Raw genomic sequence first — 23,479 nt, forward strand, 5'->3', positions numbered from 1 at the left:
TCTGCGCCCTGAGGGGAAACCCACGGAGCTTTTTTACCTCAGCATCCCCCCCGCGCACCGCGCTGCTCGCGCTCTTCCCGCCCGCGCTTCCCGCTCCCCGGGGGCTGAGGGGCCGGGCCAGGCCGAGGCGGGCGGAGGGCTGCGGGGCCGCCCCGGCGCTGAGGAGCCGCCCGCCGCCGCCCCGCCTCCGCGCCAGCAGCCCGCAGCGGCGAGCGGCAGCGGCGGCTGAGGAGCGCCGGGGATGCGGCGGGGAGAGGGACCGGGGCCGCGGCGGCGATGGCTGCTGCTGTTGGCCGTGCTGGCGGCTCTGTGCTGCGCCGCGGCCGGGAGCGGCGGGCGGCGGCGAGCGGCCAGCCTGGGCGAGATGCTGCGGGAGGTGGAGGCGCTGATGGAGGACACGCAGCACAAGCTGCGCAACGCCGTGCAGGAGGTGAGCGAGGCGCGGCGGGGTGGGCGGCAATTCCTCTCAGCGCCCCTCGCCGCCGCCGGGCTGAGGGCCGCGCGCCGCCTCCTCGCGCGGCACAGCGCGTGCCCCGACGGGGCTCCCGGCTGCAGCCGAAGCGCTCTCTGCTCCACAGGCACCGCTTTCCGTCGGTTCCGAGCCTCCTTACCCTGCTCCTCGGCTCTTGCTCGCGGTCTGTGCTCGTTCCCGCCGGCGCTGGCGCTGTGTTGGCGGCGCGCGCTGCGGGTGGCGCTGAGAGAACCCCCGTGCCGCAGCGTGAGGGAGAGCTGCAGGCAGGTGTCCGAGCGGGCCCGGCAGGAACGTGGCAAGGGGACGGGTGCAGAGAAATGTTGGTGTTGTGCGGGAGCTAAGGCGGGCGAGGTGATCCCCAGCAAGGACTGAAAGATGGAAGGCGATCCTGAAGAAGTATGTGGGGAAGCACCTTATTTTTAACGTAATTCCACGTCTCGATCGCAAGTGGCTTGCCCCGAATCGCATAGGAGCTGCTTCATAGCCGGGCACAAACGCCAGACCTCAGCCGCTGCCTCGCATCGCACTCACAACATTCACTCCCGCATTCCTCTCCTGCTGGGCTTTTTTTTTTCCCATCGCATTCAGATCCTTCCTTCCAGGCGGTCTCTTTCACTTAGAAAAGTTGCAGAGTCCAAAAACCCTTTTAGTCGCAGTCCACCAGGGACACAGGCTTTTGTTTACTGTAATTAGATCATTTCTGACCCGTTACGGTTATCTGGGTGGTTGCCGGATAAGTCTGCTCCAGTCATCCATCTCATGGAGCCTGTAAACACACTGACACAGACCATTTAAAAAAAAAAGCATGCTTTGGAATGCAAAAATTATGCTTGGTTATAAATAAGGACATAGCAAAAATTTCTGCTGATTTTACTATACTTATAGGTCATGTTTATTCTCACTGAGGACTGGTCTGTACACAGCACAAAGATGGATACCGTGAGTTTTGTGGGAGCAGATATAATCTGTGTCTTCCTTATGGGAAGGTTGCCTCAGTTACTGAGCCAATGCTTTGCTCTTGAGGAGGTTTGCAACCATCTTTAAAAGTAGCGCCAAAAAGAGACATTTTGTCTTGGGAAAAACTCTATTGTTCACCCTGGCTGAATTTATCATAGAATTATTAAGGTTGGAAAAGAGCTCTAAGATCATCCAGTCCAACTGCCCACCTACCACCACCACCACCATTGCCCCCTCAACCGTGTCCCTCAGTGACGCATCCACACAGCTCTTGAGCGCCTCCAGGGACAGTGACTTCACCACCTTGCTGGGCAGCCTGTTGCAGTGTTTAGGAGAAGAAGTGTTTCCTGATTTGTTACAGAAATTGCAAAGAACAAAAGTGAATAAACTTGCTCCAGGTCTGTAGTGTTTAGAAGACTCTGCCCTTTTGCTGTGCTTACTCTGTTTTCTGATTCAGAGAGTATTCTCCCCATCTCTTCTGTGGTAAGTCTTCATCTGTCAAAAACAATGGGAACTGAAAGAGAATGAAATTCTGGCTGTGTGCACCCTGACCTATTGGACTCCTGTTGACTTCAGGGGGCTTTGGCTGTGGCTCTGTCCTGCCACAATATTTTCTTCGCTTTGTTAGGTGGGAAGGACTGAAGTGTTCAGTGTTTTTTCTGGGGAAAAACAGAAAGCCTGTGCAGATACCAAATCATCACTAGTCTCAATACACTTTCTCCTCACATGAATTTGACTTCATATCTACCATAAATGTCCAGAGCTCAGGGATTTAGCTCCCCAGTGTTTCTGTAGTCCATGAAAAGAGCTGCTCTGTTTGCTGTCTGAAACAGCTGAGTAAGCACTCCCATACAGCAGGATCTATAGTAACAGCATCACACAATTAATCAGGGCATTACTGAGGGCTGGAAAAGGAATGTTACTTGTTGTCTTTTGCATGACTGCTGCTAATTTTCAGTTTGTTCCATTTGGCAGATGGAAGCTGAAGAAGAAGGGGCAAAAAAACTGTCAGAAGTAAACTTTGAAAACTTACCTCCCACCTACCATAATGAGTCCAACACAGAAACCAGAATTGGTAATAAAACTGTTCAGACTCATCAAGAAATTGATAAGGTATGTGAAAACATATATAGCAAGGTGTTCATCCTCATGACCTTTTCTTCAAAAGTGAAAATAATTTTGCACATTTTGGGGAGAAATTTGAAGCACAAACTTTACTGATGATGACTACTTTGGGATCTTACTGTCTATTATTTGCTTGACTGATAACTTTAGGGGTATATGTCATAAAGTTTAATGTGAAATAATTATTTTGAAGAGAACACAGGTAGGGAAATTACATAGATCATAAAAGAATGATCATCTCTCATTCATCTTCATTATGGTGACATTTAAGATAGTTCTTCTTTCCCCTCAACTAAGGTTTTTATCTGAGTGCCTGAAAAATGGGGAAGGAGGGGGCGAGGTTTAATTATAGGGGAATACAGGACTCAGAGTAACAATGGACTATCACTAATAAATGCAATTTCTTGCCTTTTTGGGGTGTGTCTTATCAGGTTACAGATAACAGAACTGGATCAACAATTTTTTCCGAGACAATTATTACATCTATAAAGGGTGGAGAAAACAAAAGAAATCATGTAAGTGAATACACATTTTCCTCTTGAAAGTTATGCAAATACTTTCAGTTCATAATTCTGAAGAACGTGATAGTTTGTGACTTGACATATCTGTATATCCAGATGGTTTAAAACACAGAAAACCACTATGTGTAAGCAGTCAGAATGGATTTTATTGTAATCTGTTTTTGCTTTTCATTAGTTTAATATAAGAATGTTGTATTATAAAGCATAAGGAGAGATTCAACTTTGTGGCTGAGGTACTTAGTCTGAATATTGAATTTGTCCATCAAATGTAAGCATTGTATTCAAATAGTGAAGATAGTTACACAGCCTTTACCAGTGACTGTGCATAAACCCTTGGTATAACAGTGCTACACAAATGCCCTGTCCATGCTTTTGGTTTTCACAGAGAAATTCCTCAAGAGACTTCAACACTTAGAAAATAAAGATTTTCTGTTTTGAGGAGTCAGCAGAAAAAACATGCTTCTATTTCCACACTTTTGGATGAAAAGAATATAACACAACAAGTAGTCTGCATAATTAATTGTAGCCCTAAGTATTAACAGTCATTTGAAAAAGGGTGGATACTGACATTTTGTTCTGAGGATGGAAATTTTGATAGCAGAGGCTGAGAGGAGGCAGACACTGGGAAGCAGACCACTGTTCTGAAGCCATTCAGGTATCCTTCAAGTTGGTGACTTTTTAGAACAGCATTTTTGTTTTTATCTTCACTCTGCCAAATAAACGAAATAGGTACATACTATCACACAAACTCAACTTTTATGCTTGGAGGGAAACTGAATGCTAAAAGCCAGACCTGCTTCATAGGTCCGCTGTGTAGGCTTGTCATGTAAAAGTTAATGATTTACACAGCTCTTGCTCTTTAGGTACAAAATTGGGTGGTAAATATGAGAATTCATCAAACACCTCAGCGAACAACCTACTCTAAAATGTACACTGTACACAATTACAACAGTAATTAATAATACTTGCAAACCCACAGCCCTTGGTTCATATTCATTCTCTGGGGTTTTGAATCTTGATGCAACAGTCTCACAGGTAGGGAAATAGGTGTCTTACGAACCATATGTGTTGGAGTGGTAACTCCACATACTGATGAGTCAAATCCAGCACTGGAAAAGCAGCTTCACAGAAAATAAATCGGGCCTACTTTTCGAATCACAGTGCCTGTACTACCCTAAATCTCTTTGCAAACAGATACAAGCATACATATCTGTAATACAAATATATATGTGTGTCTATATGCATACGTGTAGTGGGGATACGCTATTAGAATAACATTAGGCATAATCTTTCCCCCTCTCCTACTCCCTTTTCTCCCTCAGACGGGATTTCTTTTTGACTCTGCATCATAAAGGTATTTTCTTTGGACTGCGCTCTTTGTTACTGAATGGCTGGTTGGTAGTATTTTGGTGGTTAGAAGACTATCAGTATTTCAAGCCTCCAGAAGAACAAGGCTGCTTGCCATTTCTGGCACCAAGACCCAGCTCTTGAGAGGTGCTGCGTTATTTGGAGGCGCCACTTACATTCCCAGACCAACATTCACTTTCTCAGATGTCAGCGAGGCCTGACAGTTACCAGCACAGATGTCAGGCTTCAATCCAGCAGGCAATAGGTAGCATGTTTTTATGTCTGTGCAGGGTTTTACATTCACTTGATTTTAAGGTTTAAGGTTCAAATATTCTATAATTTACTTCACAGAATCATAGGGAACATAGCCTATCATCCACATGAAAGTAGTAGCTCCAGGAGAAAACTCAGTAAATACTGAGTACAGAACGTAAAGTAACAGTGCTCCTTATTGTGAGGTGAAAATAAAAATATTTTCTGGTTTGTTGACTGCTTCTATTTCGGTTGTGATACATTAGCCTAACCAATGAAATTGAAGCATGAAAAGTGAAAAATAAAAGGAAATGAAATTCGTACTGGTAAGACTTGCTGCACAAAGATTAGTTGTCTTTCTTCTCAGTTGCATTCTGAGTAGTGCTTTATATAAACTGTCTTCTAACTCAAATCTATTGTATCTAAGTTCTCTTTCTCAAAACAGGTTTTTAAATATGCTAATATTAAGGGAGAGTATACCGGGGAAATGGAGGAGTATCATGCACTTATCAATGGGCTTTGGCACAATAAAAAGCATTCCTTTGGGCCTTGGAAACAGCAGCTCTTCAGCACGCAGCTGCACCTTCTCATTGGTTAGAAAGTAAAGGTCATCTTGTGTGGTGGTTTTTTGTTTGTTTGTTTTTGTGGGAGAGTAAAGGGAGGTGCTTCCAGTGTGGTTCTGTGTAAGGTGTTTGCTCTCTTTGTGGATGGATGGGTATCTGCCTGTATACGCAGGTGTATTTGGCACTGCCTTCTGCAAACACAGCAGCTGATCAGTCATTTCAAACACTCAGATCCTTAGGAGAGAAGCCCTATGATACTAAGCTATTATTTCTGCTGTCTGGAATGCTGTGGCTCTGACAGTGAGGACAGTACCACTATGAAACTGCTTTTACAAGCTGATTTGATACATTCTGGAAGTAATTGTGTTTGTTGTTTTTATTGACTAAATATGGCTTGACCCTGATACATGAATTTAAGGAAGTAACTGAATAACAAAAGCTCCAAAGTCCTAAAGGTTTAGTTGTAGAGATAGAATAGATAGCATGCCTGTTCTAATGACCATTTAAAGTATTTGTAAGCCTTTAAGTAAGAGGTTTATCTTTACTCTGACAATAAGAAATAGAAAATGATAACATACATAGTTAATATTTAATTTCTGGGGTTCTAGTTCCCCCATCAGCTTGCAAGGTAGAGCTTTCTAGAGCAAAATCTACTTTAAATGGCCAAGCTGTTGCACATCATAACCAAGCTTTCAGTTCCCTGTGATTATATGTGATTATACAGAGCTGCTTGATTTCTTTTTGAGCAACTTATATATGATTTCCCTAAGCATGTTCTCAGCCACATACACAAGAGTTGCACTCTGCAATTTATACTGCTCCAAAGAGAGGAGTTCCTACCAGTGCTGAAATGAAAAGGAGCTTTGAAAATTGAGAAGGAAGCATTTATGGAATGGAAACTGCCATTTGTTCATCAGCAGCACTGCAGGGGAAAGGCTGGCGGCAGAAATTTGAATGTGTAGAATCTTGCTGTTGATATCTGCCCCCTTTGGCATGTTAGTATCTCAAGGGAGATACTTGTCTGGGCTTTCTAGTCCCGTGTTTGGGTCAATTCATTATTGTTTTTCTGCTGTTCTAATTTTTTGCAGAACTTCTAGTCAGTAGTGACTTGCAGCTGACAACCTTAACTTGTCAACAAACTAAGTGCATTCTTGTGTTAAAATCCTGGTCTCTTTCTAGTCAAAAATCCCATAATATCTAAATCTGGTAGTTTCTGTATGCTTAATCATTCCATTCATTTGCACTTTTAGTTTGCTTTTCTGTTAATCAGCCAGCCTGCTCTGCTTTGCAAGAAATGCATGGATAGCATACAATAGCAGTCATTTCAAAGGGGGAACTATAGACAGGTTGTTAACCTGTCTGGTGGCAGCAATCTGCCCATAGTCTTCAGTTGTCTGACTGGAAAACACCTGAAGCAACCAAGCAAATTGAACCTAGTTTTGGGCTTTCTGATCCCAGTTAATGGAAGAGGATTCTGATAGTCATCATGAGGGGCCTGGATAGGGATACCAGTATACTGCTTCAAAACAAGCAAAACCCTCTCCTGGCTTGTCTTAGAGAGCCAGGGCTCATCATCCAGACAAGTTCCAGATACTGAACGTTTTGCTGAAAGCCCCCCTTTTTTTTCTCTTTCTTGAATATGAAGCTGATGGGAAAGTGCAAATACAGCTTGTGAGGACAAGTAGCTTGTGTTTGTTAGAGTAGAAAGGGATGTGAAGATGGGTCCAAAGGGAGAGTGGATGTAACAGCCTGAGATGACAAAAAATGGGCAATTAGCATTTTGAATTGCTCTTATGCACCCGGAATACTTATATGATATATATATTATTTGTAGAACAAGGGATATACCCTACCTTAACTAAAAGCTGTAATGGAATGTGCACATATCCCCGAGTGTTTGTATCTAATACCATAAGCACAAAATGCATCTTACTCATGCAAAAGGTATTAAGGAGTTTAGTTCAGCACATGAATGATAGGATGGCCTTGGTGTCAGCCAGGGTGTATCTCTAAGACCAGAAATTTTACTGATCATCTGATGTTCACTGAACTATTGCCAAAAAAATCTGACAATTAGCCTCAATGCATGGAAAGAGCTGTCATATAGAGTTTGAAAAATGTGTGTGTTGCCTCTGTTCGTGCAAGAAGAAACTTCTCCAAGGAAGAATGGTGGGGAAATTGTGTGATCAGCTGAGGTGTCAGAGGCTGCTTCCACATCTTTATTTACTGATGTTAGTCCTTTCTGGTCTGGCTTGTTTTCTGACAGATGACCCTGCAAAGGCTATGGGTCCACAGAGTATCAGGAATGGATGGTGTGTACAGATATAAGGTGGTTTTGTAATACTATAAGGCTACAATGGACATGATGTGAAGAAAAGTGAGACTGCAGTTTTCATGGATTCAGATATCATGCTTGGTGAACTTGAACAAACAAGCAAGCATAAACAGCTGCTAGACCTTATCAGAGTGAAGAGAAGCAAGGTGCCTTTTGCTGAGAGATGGAGCAAACCAGGTGCTTTAGGTGAAAACAACAACCAAAACTCAGAGGAGGACAAAGATCATTATCACTTTTTTTTCTTTTTGGCCTTAGGGAGTGGCTCAGATTTACAGGCAAAGAACTGATGTAGCAGCAAATGGGTTACTCCTAATTAAAGGCACCAAATGCTGCTTCCATTTGTGTCAGTGGAAGTCTGGAATAATTCAGATAACTTTGGTGAATTTACTTTCCTAGTAGAAAAATAAAAAGAGTGACTGGGATTTCTTTCACGTTTTCCTGTGGTTCATGCTGAAGAGGAACCGCTTCGGCATTTGTTTTCTGTGTGAACTCCTACCCTTTGAGTAGCTAAACAGGGAAGGGAAAAAGACTTTCCCACCACCACCCACCCTATTACCGTAACACAGTCACAGAGCCTAACAATGATTCGCTGTTCTGAGTCATGATGTCACTAAAAACACACCAGCAAATCAATGAGTTTACCCCTAGGAAGCTACGAAACAGACTTCCTCTTGAAGAGGCAGTGCCCATCCACTGCTTCACCACTGCTCACCTGGCAGTCATACACCGTTTCTAAAACTTTCAGCATTCTTGTTCGTTGTGGAAATCTGCCTTGTCTGAAACTTTCCATCTGGGGGAGTTGTGCATCAGGTTTAGTTATCTACTTCCTTGTTTGAATATGGGTTGGTAGAAATGTGCACACAAGTGATGGTGAGGGAGCAGTGTAAATCGAAAGAACAGTTGTTTGCCTTTTCCTTGCTTTTAGCAGCCTTCTCAGACCTAACATGTCGAGTTTAGGGAACCAAGGCTGTCAAAATGTCCTACAGATAACGTATAAGTTATAGGGAGATATAAAAACAAGTCATCAGGAATGTTTTCGCTTTCTAGTTCTATTAGATATACCTATTTAACTTAATAGAAAATAAATGTGTGAGGTAACAATCAAGAAAGTAAGACTTTTACATAGGCTGGTGGCAGCCATTAAGAATTACGGTGGAAGTTCACCAGCAATATTTCTTCTGGACAGACACATGTAGCAAAAAATATTGTTTTTCCAGTGGTTTTGTTTTACATAGTTTAGCTCACTGGCTCTAGCAGTTCTAGCTGAAAACATGTTATCTAATTAAGCAGTAAGTTTTAGCTGCTAGAATCTGGCAAAGGTCACATATATACAAGCTGCACTGTCACACGTAGGGTGGCTAGGATGTTGGCTCAGTAACACTTAATTACATATGCAATAAGCTTAAGCTTTTTCTAACCTTTCCCTGGACAATAGATTCATCAAAATCACTAGAATTACCTTGGCTTGCCTAAATGTGAGTAGGAGAAAAAATGAATGTGATCTGTGATTGCTTGGCCTTCTATACAGGGTGAGCACCTGCCTGGCCTCGCGAGGGACTACGTAAACTTTGATAGTGCTGAGGAAAACCATACCAGTGCACTCAGGAGTTATCATGTCGTGGTGGTTTACCATTGAAGCTTACAGGGAGAATCCCCCTCCACCTTTTCTACCTGTTCAAATTCTCAACTTTATAACGAGACCACACCTTCCAACAAGTGACACATCATGATGTATCATTCTTGGTAAAAAGATTTTTGGGATGGGAGTTTCAGATTTGTTTACACCCTGTTCTGTAAATTTACATCACATGAGGAATCCCTGAACATTGTTCCCTTAGAAAGCCCCCTCATCCTAGGAGGAGGAAGAAGCATCTTACGGCATGTTGATAGACTCACATCTCAGTGTCAGGCAATGGAGAATCCTAGTGGGCTTCCTGAGTTCAAGATTTATCAGAGGTCTCAGCAAGGGAACTCCATCCTTAGGCAGACATTCATCTCATCTCTTCTCAAAATCCTTCAGCACTGGAGATAATTCGCTCCAGTGCTTTTCTACACTCACTATAAAGTCTCTATTGCTGTAATTTAAACCCATTCTTCTATCTACAGCTCATAGAAAATACATTATTCCCTTTCCTCTATGGTAACAGCAGTTATACACAGTCTTCTATTATAGGCAAAATCCATTGTAGGTGAATTCTTATCCATGCATTTCTGTTCTAGTATTATCTTTGGCTCATGCCTTAAACATAGCAAGTAAGCTTTTTGAAACCGTAAGCTACTGAGAATGTGTATCACATAAGAGCAAGGCACATAAGATTCAGGGTTTGAAATAAGTTCTGTAATGGATTGGGTACAGATTGACATCTTATTCCCAGTGCTCCACGCTTAACTGAGCGATTAGGATCAGCAAGGTGCTATTGAGTACAGATGTCCTGTTCTGTAGTGTTTCTCATTTTGCACAGATGTTTCACATCCTTGCTGTGTACAGCTACTCTGGATTGTTTTTATTAATGTTCAAAATTTACATAGCTTGGTAGTGAATCATGGAAACTTTGTAGCTGCCAGTTGTAGAGAGAAGAGACGCCTACATAGAAATTCAGTTTCAGAATGCACCATTTAATGAGGGCTGCCTCTTTGTATGGTTAACTAACTACTTAGGCATAATGTCACTATAGAACTTTGTAGCACGGTTTTGCAGTGCTTCTGTAACTGTTACTATATCTCAAGACGTTCAGAATAAAAACCAAAATCTGACAGACCACAAGGTTTTAGACAGATCTTCTGGTTATCAAAGAATTATTGTTCTTCCATTGACAGAACCAGAGGTAGGGTCATTTTTCAGTTAAGACTGTTTCTTGCAAAATCTTTAAGAGAATTTATATAAACAGATGAATATTTTAACCTCATTTGATAGTCCCAAACTATGTGAAAAAGTTTTCCTAACATGAAACAATTAAACGTGGAGCACACCGCTATTGGTTTTGGGTCTCAAATTCCCTACCTTCAGAACATTCCTTCTCTTGTCTAATTGTAGAGCCTCTCTATATTTACAAAGAAAAAAAGAATAGCAGAGTGGGTAGCATGGCACTGAGTTGCAGGAAGGCCTGAGGGAAGATTTTGTTGGAACTTTTACCATCTTGCCTTGCTGATGGTACACCTGACAACCAGGAGGAGAGAACAGAAATGTCATGGTATAACCTGTCCTGCCTGCTCTAGAGCTGAGAGCTCCGCTATTACAGATAGCTACTGCAATATGTAGCCCAACATACATCAAAGGCTACATACATATGCACACGCAGACTTCTGCTCCTTTCTTAGCTGGCTACATCTGAATTTTCAGACTAAGTTAATTCACTGCCAGATTATTATTTGTATTCTTTTTTTTTTTTCTGACAGATTTGAATAGTTCTCCTGATATGCCTCCTCTGATAACACTGCAAAGTAGATTGAAATAAGTACATTACATTGTTTTCTACTCAGGAGCATTTGCAGAGACTGTATTTAGTCTTGCCAGGATCAGATTATTATATTGCTTACTGAGAAAAACACAGAGAGGGAGGAAAATAAAGTGAATACTTCTGCACAGGGACCTGCCATCAAATTATTACATGGTTTTCGCTGTTAATGAACAAGAGATGATCTGACAGAGCATCTTGGCATTGCTTCTCTCAGTATCCCAAAGCATTTGTCAGGATTTTTTTTTTTTTTTTTTTTTTGCTTTTGTGTGTAGTTTCTTTTTTCTCTGCAGTCTCCACTCATTGAAGCTGTGGATAGTGTGATTTTATTTTATTTTATTTTATTTTATTTATTTGTTTTAATTTGTGACCTGAAATATTAGGAGCAGAACTGTCTGATCCATGACAGGATGGCTGTATCTGTGCTGCGAGTAAGCAGATGAAACAGAAGGCTGTGGACTTCTTACATTAGTTTTGCTGGCAGGTGGTTTATTGACTACAACCTCCCTAATTAATGCCCTAGGCTTTTTGACAGAAATGTAGCTGTGTTGGTTGCTTTTGGAACCTTAAGTCAAGCTTAGATGCCTTTGTGTAGTGTCCACTTCTGTCATGTACACATACTTTATGTTCATTTATATATATCATATGGAGAACCAGAGATTTTATCCTCTTAAAATGTTGTTTTCCTGAAAGCAGAAAAGGAAAAGGGTGAGATTAGTTGTATTGAGAAGCTCAAGGCAAAATTGAGGGAACAGATTCTATTTTATGTATTACTTCTGATCTCAGAAGTCACATTCCTCTTGAAGAGCCACATAAATAGACATCTTTCCCACACAGCTCTGGGATGTGATTAATACCATAATTTGCAACTCATGTCTGATCTTTTCAGTATGTCTTTTTTTAACAGTAGTCCTTGTTTTTATGAGCACTATGTACTTGGCAGGACAGCAGCAAGATGTTTGCTCTGCTGGAAAGTATTACAGAGGTTTTGAGATATTTCAAGGCAAATTAATTCGTATCTCAATAAATGTGAATGCGTTATGTGCTCTGTCTAGACAACTGAGAGATTAGGAACTGGAACACTACTGCAATTCAAGTTCTGGTGCAGTTTTCGTAAGACAATATTCCATTATGTGTATTTCTGACATTTTTTTTAGTATATGTAATACATGTAGGATATAAAATAGTTTTTTATGTATTTTTTCCTTACTACTCAGCAGCTTTTGCCATCTGTTGGAGTAACGGAGACCAGCCCAACGTGAAGTGGCTTGTAGAAGTTAAAACGAAAACTAGAAGGGGATATGCAAACACAAAAGTAACTCTTAGAAGTGCTAACTGCTAAGAAATGCCAGTTTCAACATGAGCAAGTGCTTTTGTTGGAGCACTTCAGCTACGGTTAAAATTATGTCATCTCACAGATACAATCCGGTGAGCCCTGGGACTAGCTGGGAGGGATCTTTAGCTACCATTTTTAGATGATAACAATGAGTTTTATGTTGAAGTTTATTTATACTAGGTGCTTTTAAGAAACTCCTAAAAGGGCTTTTTGTTTAGAGAAGCTTTTGAGTGGGGTTGTCATAGTAGAATGTAAGAGGTGCCGTAACACATTTTCCAGGTCGTACCAAAACATCTTTCTATAATTGCTGAACCAACTGTCTTTTTAGCTTTGCTTCCTCTGCTGTGTAACTCCTGACAAAACTTCATTACCTGTGTGGTATCGGTGATCTTTGTCTCCTTATGGCTTGTGAATTTGAAAGCCATAAAGGTTTAGGAATGAAATCTTTGGCAAAATGGACTGTTTTGGCTTACAGCTGTACTGACAGTGCCAAGGCAAAAACAAACAAACAAACAAACAAAAGCCTACTTCTCCTTTTTCTTAGTCTCAAAAGGTTTGTAATCACAAAACACAACTGCATAAAAAAAAGCCAGCAAAGTAGGCCATATGGCTCACAAAGGGATTAAAAAATATATTTCTCCCATTTGAATCCCACTGATGTTCTCATGTCAGAGCGAGCAGTCAGCGCACCATGACATAAAAGAGCTACTGAGTTCCTCTGCTACTGTTGCATCTCACCCACAGGAACATTTTCTGTTCCATATGCTCCCCCTGAGCCCTGGTGGTCTGTGTCTAGGTCTGTTAAATGTATTAGTCACCACTGGGAGTATGAATATAGTCATTAACAGCTTCTTCCTCTGCTTTGGGTACTAAGCTCAAGTGTTGAGAGCCTGGAAAAAAAGTATAGCTTATTCCAGGTAGTCACCTGCCTGTCCCAGACAAATAATAGCTGAAGATATGAAGAGTGAAGAGAAAACTTCCTATAAAATTATCTTTGAAGAGGGACTTTTAGGCAGAATGTGGGAGGGAGGATGAGTGGCGAGAGGGAACAGATCGGCTAAATGTCACTTTTTAATTTAAAATCAATGGTTATTTTTAAAGCCAGTGTCAGGATTGTCATGTCAAATCAGAATTTTATAGTCTACGCTTAAGGTGTTAAAAAGTATGTAGTTAATTAGGAATGAAGGGAAAAAAAAGAGCAAAGTGAAATGAACAGGATTTCAGTACGTAATATATCACCAGCAGATGGGATTGCTGAGGTTTCCATAGTGAGCAGCAGAAACCAGATAAACACTGCAAGTAAAAGAGAGTTTCTACAAGAAAGTAGATTAGTAGTTCTGCTTTTGTAATTTCAAATGGGATATCCTTTGCTTCTCCCTCTTTATCCTCAGTGCGTTATATGGGCAGAGGATAACATGATTCAATCCACAGTTGGCTCCACTCCACCACTCAAAGACAGTCTGCCTAAACAGCCTGCATTGCCTTCTAGGTCAAAGGCACATTAGTGGTGAGGTGTTAATTGTTGTATCAGACTGCAAGAAAACTTTTCTGCTCTACCTTGCCATGCACACGTAGATGTTCAACAGGAAGGAAAATGCCCTTGTCAAGGCCAGTTACACCACTTCTCACACTCAGGCGTCTGTTTCAGATTTCTGGTAGTTGAATTACAACCATACTTCACTATCAGCACCATCGGTCATTATTAAAAATCTCAAGTGTGGGAACGAATCATTTCTTAAGAAAGGAAATGGCAGCTCTGGCATAATCTGCCAAAGACAACTGAGTTTTCTTTCAGCAGCTGTTGTTTCTAGACTCTAATGCAAATACAAGGAACCTTTTCCATGAATTTCAGCATTTTGTTGTTTTTTTTTCCCTTCCTTTTTTCTTCCCTGTGGGCTTTGGAACAGATTCTAACCCTCTAACCCCCAGCTTGCTTTCAGGTGTTGCTGGACATTCGCTGTAGGATACAGAATCACATCCTTCTCCATCCTGGCTTCTGTTGTGTGTGTATAGTAGTTACTCATTCATGAACAGGCAATCCTACTTTCACTCTGCATTATTATTGAGCACTTCTCAAAGAGCACATTCCTTTGCTGCTAGGCTAAATGAACTGGGATTTTTCTGATCTTAAGGGATTTCAGACAGATACGCATCATTAAAAGTGTAGCTAGTTCTGTCTTTAAGATGTCTGTTCATCTTGTGTGCTCTGTTGCATGTCAGACGCCACACTCCCTCTCCTCAGTTTACACATCATTGCCTCTGCAAAAAGAGTGTTTTGGAAAATACCTCACTTTGCAGGATTCCAGAAAGACATGGATATGTTCAAAGTCCATTGCAGCTGATGATGATGCTTAGTTTTGCTTCTGATTTAGCAACTGTTGAGTCTCAAGGTAGCCTGATTAGAAAAGGGCTGCAGCCTGGCTAGAAGGAATGAACAAAAGGAGAAACGGTTACACGTGCAGATCCATGTGCAAGGATTGCTGAGTGCTTTACACTGCCTGTGGATTATAAAATCTGAGTGAAAGAAGCCGTTTTGGAGTGTGGCACAACTTTTCACAGCTTGGAGAGAGTCTATGGAAACAAGCTTCTTACACACCAGGAAAGGAAACTCTGAAGGGTTTTTTTCCCCAGCTGAAAAGCTCGTGAAGTCTGGGGTCTAAGCTGGTGGCATGTGATTCAATGAGAGGGGGAAGAGGCTTTTGAAAAGGGATTCACTAGTGCAAGAGAAAGCAGCAACTGGAGAATTGCAACTTAGCTGTTAGCTGGTTGTAGAGGTAGAGAGAGGGTTATTCCATAAGCTTAAAAATAATTACAGCAAAATTTCTCCTCTGTGGAAAGGGACATTTGGAAAAACTGACTACGCAGACCTGGCTGTTTGCCTGAAAGCGGACGTAACGGGAATGGAATTGTATAGTTTCATCTGAGTAGGGCTTATACAGGGGGATTCAAGAAAGAAGCTGACAAAGCTACAGATAGAAAATTGGCCAGAAAGAATACAGAAGCTGAGAAGAAGCAGCCAACTGCTAACTTGGAACCACAAGCATTTAAAGATACTGTATAACGTCAGGATTTTGACCCAGCTGATAATGGAGCAGCACAAAAGCAAACAAGCAGAACGTGCTATTACTGTGCTGGAATAATGAAGCTGCAACAGCATTATGCTGATTTATAGCAGCCTAAATCCAGTCACACTAACCTCTTAAAACAGCTGCAATGACTGCTTCGTAACTAGAAGCTTATAACTCCAATGTAACTTTACTGACTTGAGCAGAAGTGAGATTAACACCAGTAGGCAGCCAATAGGCAGCCACTTTCTTCAGGAGTATTGGAGAGTATTTATTTGTTTATTATTTTGTACTGACTAATAACAGAAAGATAGCATCAGCTTTATGATGGCACAAACTAGTGGCGGATGCAGTAGAATGGACGCGGGCAGAAACAGTGCTATGGCTTATTCTTCTCCTGGCTGCATTGTTTCAAGCCTGGACAAATTGCATTCCATGTGAAAATACATTCCATGCAAATTGATTCCATAATTGCTTGACTTTTAAGAGGTGACCATTAGGAAGCATTCCCAGGAATGTTTAATGTCACCAGTGCCATGGACAGAAGCACTACATTTTTCAGCACAGAAGCTGATGCTTGCCTAACAGCTCATGTTCTGCAAAGCTTTTTTCTTTTTTTTGCCTGAGAAGAACATCTCCCTTCCACCTTAGGGTTATCATTACTTGTTTAGGGAAGTGAGACATGCTGCTGAGGTTCTGAGATACTGTCGGCTACTGCTGCAGGAGAGTAGCCTCTTTCCTTTGCTCTTGTCTCATTTCAAAAGACAGCGAATAAGGAATCATGATAGAACTCTAATATAAGTAAAATAGCTTTATTGCAAATGTCTTAACGTCTTCAGGTTGTGTGTCCTTGTTGCTTTTTCTTTTCCCCACTAAATAACAGAACAATGACAGTGTTAATTTTCTTGAGGTTACTGGTATTAATGATTTATACATGTGAAGCCACTTAATGCTCTGCAGCTGCGTTGTTCTGTTACAGAACTGGGGTTGTATGAAGAATCAGACAGCTTTTTTTCATGCTTCCCAAATAAGAAATACAATCAGTCAAGGCCTGGTATTTCAAGAACAGGTACAGTTTCCTGTCATAGTGGTAAACTACATTTTTATCCTTTTCTTCAGGAGTGTATCATTGATGAAGACTGTGAAACAGGAAAGTATTGCCAGTTCTCCACCTTTGAATACAAGTGTCAGCCCTGTAAAACCCAGCATACAGTAAGTCCTGAAATGATCTGTGGTTTTATGGAGTCTTTAAAAACTTACTACGTGAATTATTAACGTCAACAAATTAAAGCTGTCACTTGACAAGATACACAGCTTTCTGTTAATACAACTAAGTTATGAGGTTTTTGTTCTAATAGGCTTTTGAAGCTCTACTCTACTCCTCTTGACGAGTTTGTGTTGTTAGGTTGCCTAAGGATAGCATGAACTAATGTACTGTAGATCACCAGGAGAATGGGCAAAGAGTGTGCCAGTTCTTAAGGCTCAGCTGACAGTCACTGGTCATTTCTAGCTTCTGATTCTCAAAGCAGCAGTCTGAACTCTTCCCTGCACTGACAACTTTGTGCAATGCTGTAGTGCAACCACTGCCATAAATGATCCTCTTACATCATTTACCTTATTTGAATCCTTGAACCTAAGGAAGGAGGAAATCCCTGTCTTTTCAGTTGAGAAATGTTCTTGGCAATAGCTTTGGCTGTTAAATTACCTCCTGCAGGTGACAGTGCCTGAGAAATTCAGGCTTATTCTGTAGTGAAAATACAGTTTAAAAGCAGTTTGTCGAAAAAGGGCTTTACATAACTGCCCCTTTTCACTATGTTTTGCTGATGGCCTTTCACGAAACAATTGTTCTTCAAAGCATTTACAGGCTATTAAATTACAACTAAGCAAACCTTGCAGTGAAATCACGTAATCAGTTGGATTCTGAAAATACCAGACTGATCATTTCAAGGAGCTGTATTGGCTTCAGTGGATTCAACACTTATTCAAGTTGAAGGCCTGAATGATAAGGTCTTGTCATTCAGAAAGCTTACTCTTCTTGTCTTGCAATGATCATTTTTCGTGTTAGCATGCAGGAATTAAAAAATCAGCTGGGATGTTACTGAAACTAAAGGCTCCACTTTTCTATGCACTGCTCAGTAGAGCGTTTGTAGCATAAAGCACAAATTTGGTCCTAGCTACGCTCCTGTTGCAAAGCGAGCTCAGACTGAAGGTGGCTGTATCAGCTCCCTGAGCTGGACCCCCCACAGTTACATAATACTCTTCTTCATAATTAGCAGTGTAGTCCTACTTCTTGCCCTGGGTTAAGTACCTCCTGTGGGACTCACTGGCAACGAAATTCTGACTTTGTATGGCTGCCCAGACAGGGCTTTACACAGACAGAAAAAAAGCTGTGAAAATGCTGACCTACCAGGAATCTTAGATTATAATCAAAACCCTAAAAAAAGAAACAACGCATCACAGTGCTTTTACTGGCTTGATTTATTACATGTGTGTAGTTGAAACACTGGGACAACTGTCAGTCAAAGCTGCGTTCAGCTTCAGATTTGCACTTCTGATTTTCACAGAGCTTTTTCTCCACGGAAATATTTTTATAGGATTCTTGGGTACAAATGGAGTCTGGTTCTTATTACAACCAAAAATTGGATTTTGCTAAGATTTTTTTTTTCCACTGCTCTTTAAATGCAATCCTTCTGAACAAATTGTAACTGATGGTCTGCATTTAATAGTGGAAAAAAAAAAAATCAGCAACGTTTTCCACTGGTGATGTTTCATTTGTTATTTTTGTTGATGACAAAAGGCTGTCTTTAAGTACAGGACACTGCAGGATGTCTGGCTGCTGACCAATTTACATGACCATGCTAAAAACCAATTCAGATTTCATGGGATTGAAAGCATAAAAGTATAGAAGGGGTGCCATTGCTCTGATGTGGATGTGCCCAACTAGCAAATACTTTTATACGTGCTTGAGCTGAGAGCCTAGAAAATTCTGTTCAAACAGTAGGAATATTGCATCTACATGTTTAAAGGAAATCTATGCAGCTGTCTTCAGAAGGAAGGTCTAAATCTGTGCTTAGCTGTCTGTTGATGCAGGCAATTAGTGCTACAGTGACAGTTTTGTCATCTGCTTTTTCCATTTGCAAGCACTGCTCACGAGATGTTGAATGCTGCGGAGACCAGCTTTGTGTTTGGGGTGAGTGCAGGAAAGCCACTTCAAGAGGAGAAAATGGTACCATTTGTGAGAACCAACATGACTGCAACCCAGGAACGTGCTGTGCTTTTCAGAAAGGTACACGAGTTTTGCTTTTCATTCATTTTATAATACAGTATTAAAATCCTGCTCTTTTGCTCAAGTGGAGTGGTTAAACGTTTTTGGGCTGGGATGTGCACTGTTGTAACTTCATTAGAAAAGCTTTAATCAAATTTGGAGCAAGAATGAGCCTGATCGAGGTGCACAATAGTGAAAGAAAAGCCTAGTGCACACACATTAGAGGGGAAGAGCACAAAAAGCACAAAAATCTACTGCCTTGAAAGAAAGACGCAGTCATTTAGAAGTCACAGAGTTCTGTGTCAAGTTTTCACTCAGCACAGCATAGAACAGAATTTTAAATTGATGAAAGAAATCAAGGAGATTACTGTTAGTAGTTTTCTTCTTTGTATCAGAGGAAGCAGACCATCAAGTCAGACTACAGCTGTACTTCATACTTGTAAGCTTGATACGAGCCTTCCAGGGCACAGCACTATGCAGTGCTGACTGGACACACAAATGGAATGATGTTCCAGATTATGTTGTCAATCTACACAGGAACATGAAACTTGACTTGCAAGAGAAAGGAAAGAGAACAAGATACCAGACCTGACATCAGTCCTGAATCCTGCCTAGTCAGGGCTTAGCTTCTGTTACTGTTTTCTGCCTACTGGTTCTTCAGGGCTTTTAACCTAGGTGACCTAAACTTATCGGTAACAGGATATAATTCCAAATCTCTTTTTACTCCAGGTAGATACTTCAATATATTGTTGTTTTTTTCTTCTGATTCTTGCTAAGAACAGCAGATGACTTTGTACCTTCCCTGAAAGTTGGTCTGAAAGTTGATCCAGCAGTGGATCAGGCTGCTAGGGCTTTTCACAAGAATGAGGGGAAAAAGCTCATTTGAAACACAAAAACTAAAGCCAAATGTGTCTGTTCAGCTTTTCCATGTTAATTTAGAGCATTACATAGTGAACTTCTAATGTTAACTAAGTTTGGTTTCAGCAAGTTTCAGAGTACTTCATGAGTTATCTTCCTAAAGCATTTACAGGTTTTGATAAGCTTTACCAGAGATTTCTTTGTAATGTCTGACCCCAAAATGAGAAAGACAGACTACTCAACATAAACGCCTATTGCTTTTTCCATGTAGCATCAGTTTTGGAATCAAAAACCAGTAAGTCATATACATATGTACGTACATTGTCTGTGTATACAGTGACCAAGCCAATTACAGAATAACTCTGAACGCTCCACACTTTATTCTGCCATACCACAAGTAGTATAAACATTCCACCTAGTGGAATGAATGTTTATTTATGGCTCCCTAATCTGCATAGGACTTAAAAGGACATTGAGACTTTTTTTTTTTATATCTTGTACATGTATTAAAAGTTAGGTCATCTCGGTTTAGCGGACAGTTAACAACTTCTCATAAAACTCATCCACTCTGGCATGCAGAACTGCTGTTTCCTGTGTGCACTCCGTTACCCGAAGAAGGTGAACCTTGCCATGATCCTTCAAACAGACTTCTCAACCTGATCACCTGGGAACTGGAACCTGATGGAGTACTAGAGCGCTGCCCATGTGCAAGTGGCTTGATCTGCCAACCTCAGAGGTAAAGATCATAACATGAGCAAGGAAAGTGCTTGAGATTTTGTTGGGTTCCTCTAATACAGACAGAACTTGCTGACCCTTTCACACTACAGAGTGTTTTGATGGCTTTTCTCATCACTAGTTTTGAAGCTGTTTGAGGCTTTATGCTTTGCCCTATACAGAAGTGCCTGAGTTTGGCAAAGACTTACCTGTAAAACAATAAGCTCTTCAAGCTTGTTGCCACACTACTAATTTCGTTACATTAGCTTTTAACAAGACAGCAAAGCTGTGATAGAAATGCAGGTTATACATAGGTTAATATTTTCTTCCTTCAGTGTATGACTCTTTGTACTCCTTATGCACAAAAAGCAGCTTGATAGTAAAGTTTCATATACGTGATCTAAGGAAGCAAGCAGAACTGATCCCATCCATTCAGCACAGGAAATGCAGTTAATGTGCAAGTACCATTAATCTCAGTGAAGGTATGTCAGCAGATACTACATCTAGGAAGGAGAACGTGTCAGGTAAGGATACCGAAAAACAGAAATCAATTAGGAAGTGAATGGAACAGAACCATCCAGCTATAGCCACAAGGATCATCTGTTTAGGGTTATCATAAATACATAAATACTGTGCATACCACCTGCCAATGACTCAGACAGCAACATAATGCTGATTCTGGGAACTTGAATGGTGAATTCAGAAAACATTTTTATTAAGAGAAAAAGAAAGTCCATCTCTGCTTTGAATGACTCTTGGCTGAATGTTATTACTGTATGATAAAGCACACTGAAAATACTAATTATATCCTAGAGAACACAGATAGTCTTCTGTGACTCAGAAGGCCTAAAAAGCTGAACACACTATTAAAAATGTACACAAAATAAGCCTAAAGAACATCCTTAGTCCGTTTACCCTTGACTGCCAGTGAAAGAGAGCTTTAAGCACGTGTTTGTTGCAAGGTGCCTGGCACATGTAGCAGTCCCTGTTAGAGACTGCAAGGTGACATGTGACTCTATGCTGTCCTATGCAGTGCAAAGTAGGTGCACGATGATCAAACTCTATTCCTCTGCCAACAAGTCTAAATCATTCTTGCTCCTTTTAGAAGTTCCCCGCATCACAAGTGGGACATCCGTTTGCAGGCAACCAGAGCCACTTTTCAAAGCAGCACCAAATACACCTACATGTCTATTCAGATCTATCTATTCAAATAGATAACACTCAGTTCTCCCAGCTTTACTGTTTCATGACACTGTCTTCTGCATTTCTTTTAAGCTGGACAGTCTTCTGACCTTAGTATTACATTAACAGAAAGGACTAACCATGATTGATTCTGGCAGAGGGGCAGACGGTGCTGACATCCACTGCCACCTTGTGTCGTAGTACCAAACACGCTTTGCTATTAGGAACTTGGTTCTCACTCTGTAAGTAGAAAACTCTCAACTTTCCAGCTGTGAAGAAGCAATCAGATGTTTACAGGGTCTTCTGTGGTGGACCCGACAATTTTATATAGCTAGTATGCTTTTACAGGGGCAGGATATGATGAATTTTATTAAGAACTAGCAAGAATAACGTGAGATGTACTGTATGACCAGACGTCTTTCTTTTTCCAGCAGCCACAGTACTACATCTGTGTGTGAACTGTCCTCCAATGAAACCAGGAAAAACGAAAAAGAAGATCCCTTGAACATGGATGAGATGCCATTTATCAGTTTAATACCCAGAGATATTCTTTCTGATTACGAAGAAAGCAGCGTCATTCAGGAAGTGCGTAAAGAATTAGAAAGCCTGGAGGACCAAGCAGGTGTGAAGTCTGAGCATGACCCGGCTCATGACCTATTTCTGGGAGATGAAATATGAAGTTCAAACACCAGTTTAGTTAGTCCTAGAAATTGTTGTCTAGTGTCTTGCTTACATACACCCTTAACAGATACTGCTGGATAGAAGTGCAATAAACATCTTCATTGAGCATCCGTTTTCGTGCACCAAACCTGCATGTTCAAATTCATGTTGAATTCACTCAATCTTTGGACCAAACTTTCCATCAAAGACAAATGAGAAAGGCATCAGTGTTTCCTTTGGATTAATCCTTTCCTTTGTACAGCAGAAATAAACGTATCAGTACTCGTACTCATTAAAAAAACACACGGAGCATACATAATCTCAAGTTATTAGTGACTACAGAAACAACTGCTAAGTATTTCCTGTACACACACTTGAAGTTATTTTTCTGGAGTAAGAAATTTAATACCACTTTAATACCACCTCAGTCACCCATTTCAGCAATTTTGGATTTTTTTTTTTTTTTTTGAAATATGATATTCAGTACAGATTTTGGGTGTCACATCACTCGTATCACACACATTCTGGGAGGAAAGATGGAAAGAAGGGATGCCTACCCTTTTTGATGAATATACCCAGAGCTTCTTTTCTTTCTTCCTTTTCTGTTGTGCGTAATGGAGGTCATCTGTTCAGCATCAAACTTCAATATAAGAATGGCTATTCCATAATTACAGAATATCCCTTGAGTTTTGCCCTTCCATATAGAATAGTCCTTGGATTCTTCCACTGCGTAAGGGTCATTCTATTAGGAAAGTAGTCTACAGCATTTTCCACGTCAATAACAAATGTTTACATACATACATGCACGTAAGAATAACTGGCTTCTATACAGGAGTTTTCAACTCGACAGTCTAGAGCTTTGTCTCTCCTTATCAAAATCAAGTATTAATAATTGCAGAACAGCTAAACAGGCTAAATACAAAGCATATAAGTTTTCTTTTCTACATTGAATAAACATTATATACATACATATATAGGAGCACAGCTGCAGTTACAAGTAAGCCATGCCTTGTAACTAAATACAGCGCCACATATGGCAGAATTCTGTACTTGATGAACATACCCTCTGGGGTAATTCCAATTCAGGGCTCTATACACTATACTACATCACTTAGCCCTGGGAGATCCAGAAACAGCAAACACAAGTTCATTACTTCAACCAAGCAGTAAGACAACCTAAATAGCTTGTTCATGTTTAGAGTCATGCTTCTCCCTCCTGACTGTCTATATCCAGAGAAAACTCTTTAAGAAGTAGTTACTGCTTTTAATATACTTCATAGGTACTAATCTGTGTTAAAAACATGAATGTTAGCATTACCATTTTAACACTGCTCATTTAAAAAAAAAATCAATATCAAGCTAGAATAAAATC

At 40.8% G+C, this 23,479-nt stretch overlaps 2 protein-coding genes across 5 annotated transcripts in view; one reads left to right on the forward strand and one right to left on the reverse strand.

The window, feature by feature from the left end:
* MICAL2 (microtubule associated monooxygenase, calponin and LIM domain containing 2) overlaps positions 1–1,010 on the reverse strand; it is a 159,770-nt gene extending 158,760 nt beyond the window's left edge. For all 3 annotated transcript variants that reach the window (XM_046942224.1, XM_046942222.1, XM_040702113.2), the window contains exon 1: positions 612–1,010. The gene's annotated coding sequence lies outside the window, so the exon portion shown is untranslated. The remainder of the gene's footprint in view (positions 1–611) is intronic.
* DKK3 (dickkopf WNT signaling pathway inhibitor 3) lies at positions 192–22,421 on the forward strand. Of its 2 annotated transcripts, none has more exons than NM_205125.2 (7): positions 192–430; positions 2,405–2,542; positions 2,986–3,069; positions 16,548–16,640; positions 18,570–18,714; positions 20,131–20,287; positions 21,879–22,421. In NM_205125.2, the coding sequence occupies exons 1-7, from the start codon at positions 242–244 to the stop codon at positions 22,123–22,125; spliced, it is 1,053 nt and encodes a 350-aa protein (NP_990456.2). In that variant the 5' UTR covers positions 192–241; the 3' UTR covers positions 22,126–22,421. The 2 variants fall into 2 exon arrangements, with proteins under 2 accessions (NP_990456.2, XP_015141823.1); XM_015286337.4 differs by having other exon boundaries at positions 21,882–22,421.
* Positions 22,422–23,479: the final 1,058 nt, after the last annotated feature.

The sequence above is a fragment of the Gallus gallus genome, chromosome 5 (genome assembly GCF_016699485.2).
Source record: "Gallus gallus isolate bGalGal1 chromosome 5, bGalGal1.mat.broiler.GRCg7b, whole genome shotgun sequence".
Lineage (NCBI taxonomy): Eukaryota > Metazoa > Chordata > Aves > Galliformes > Phasianidae > Gallus > Gallus gallus.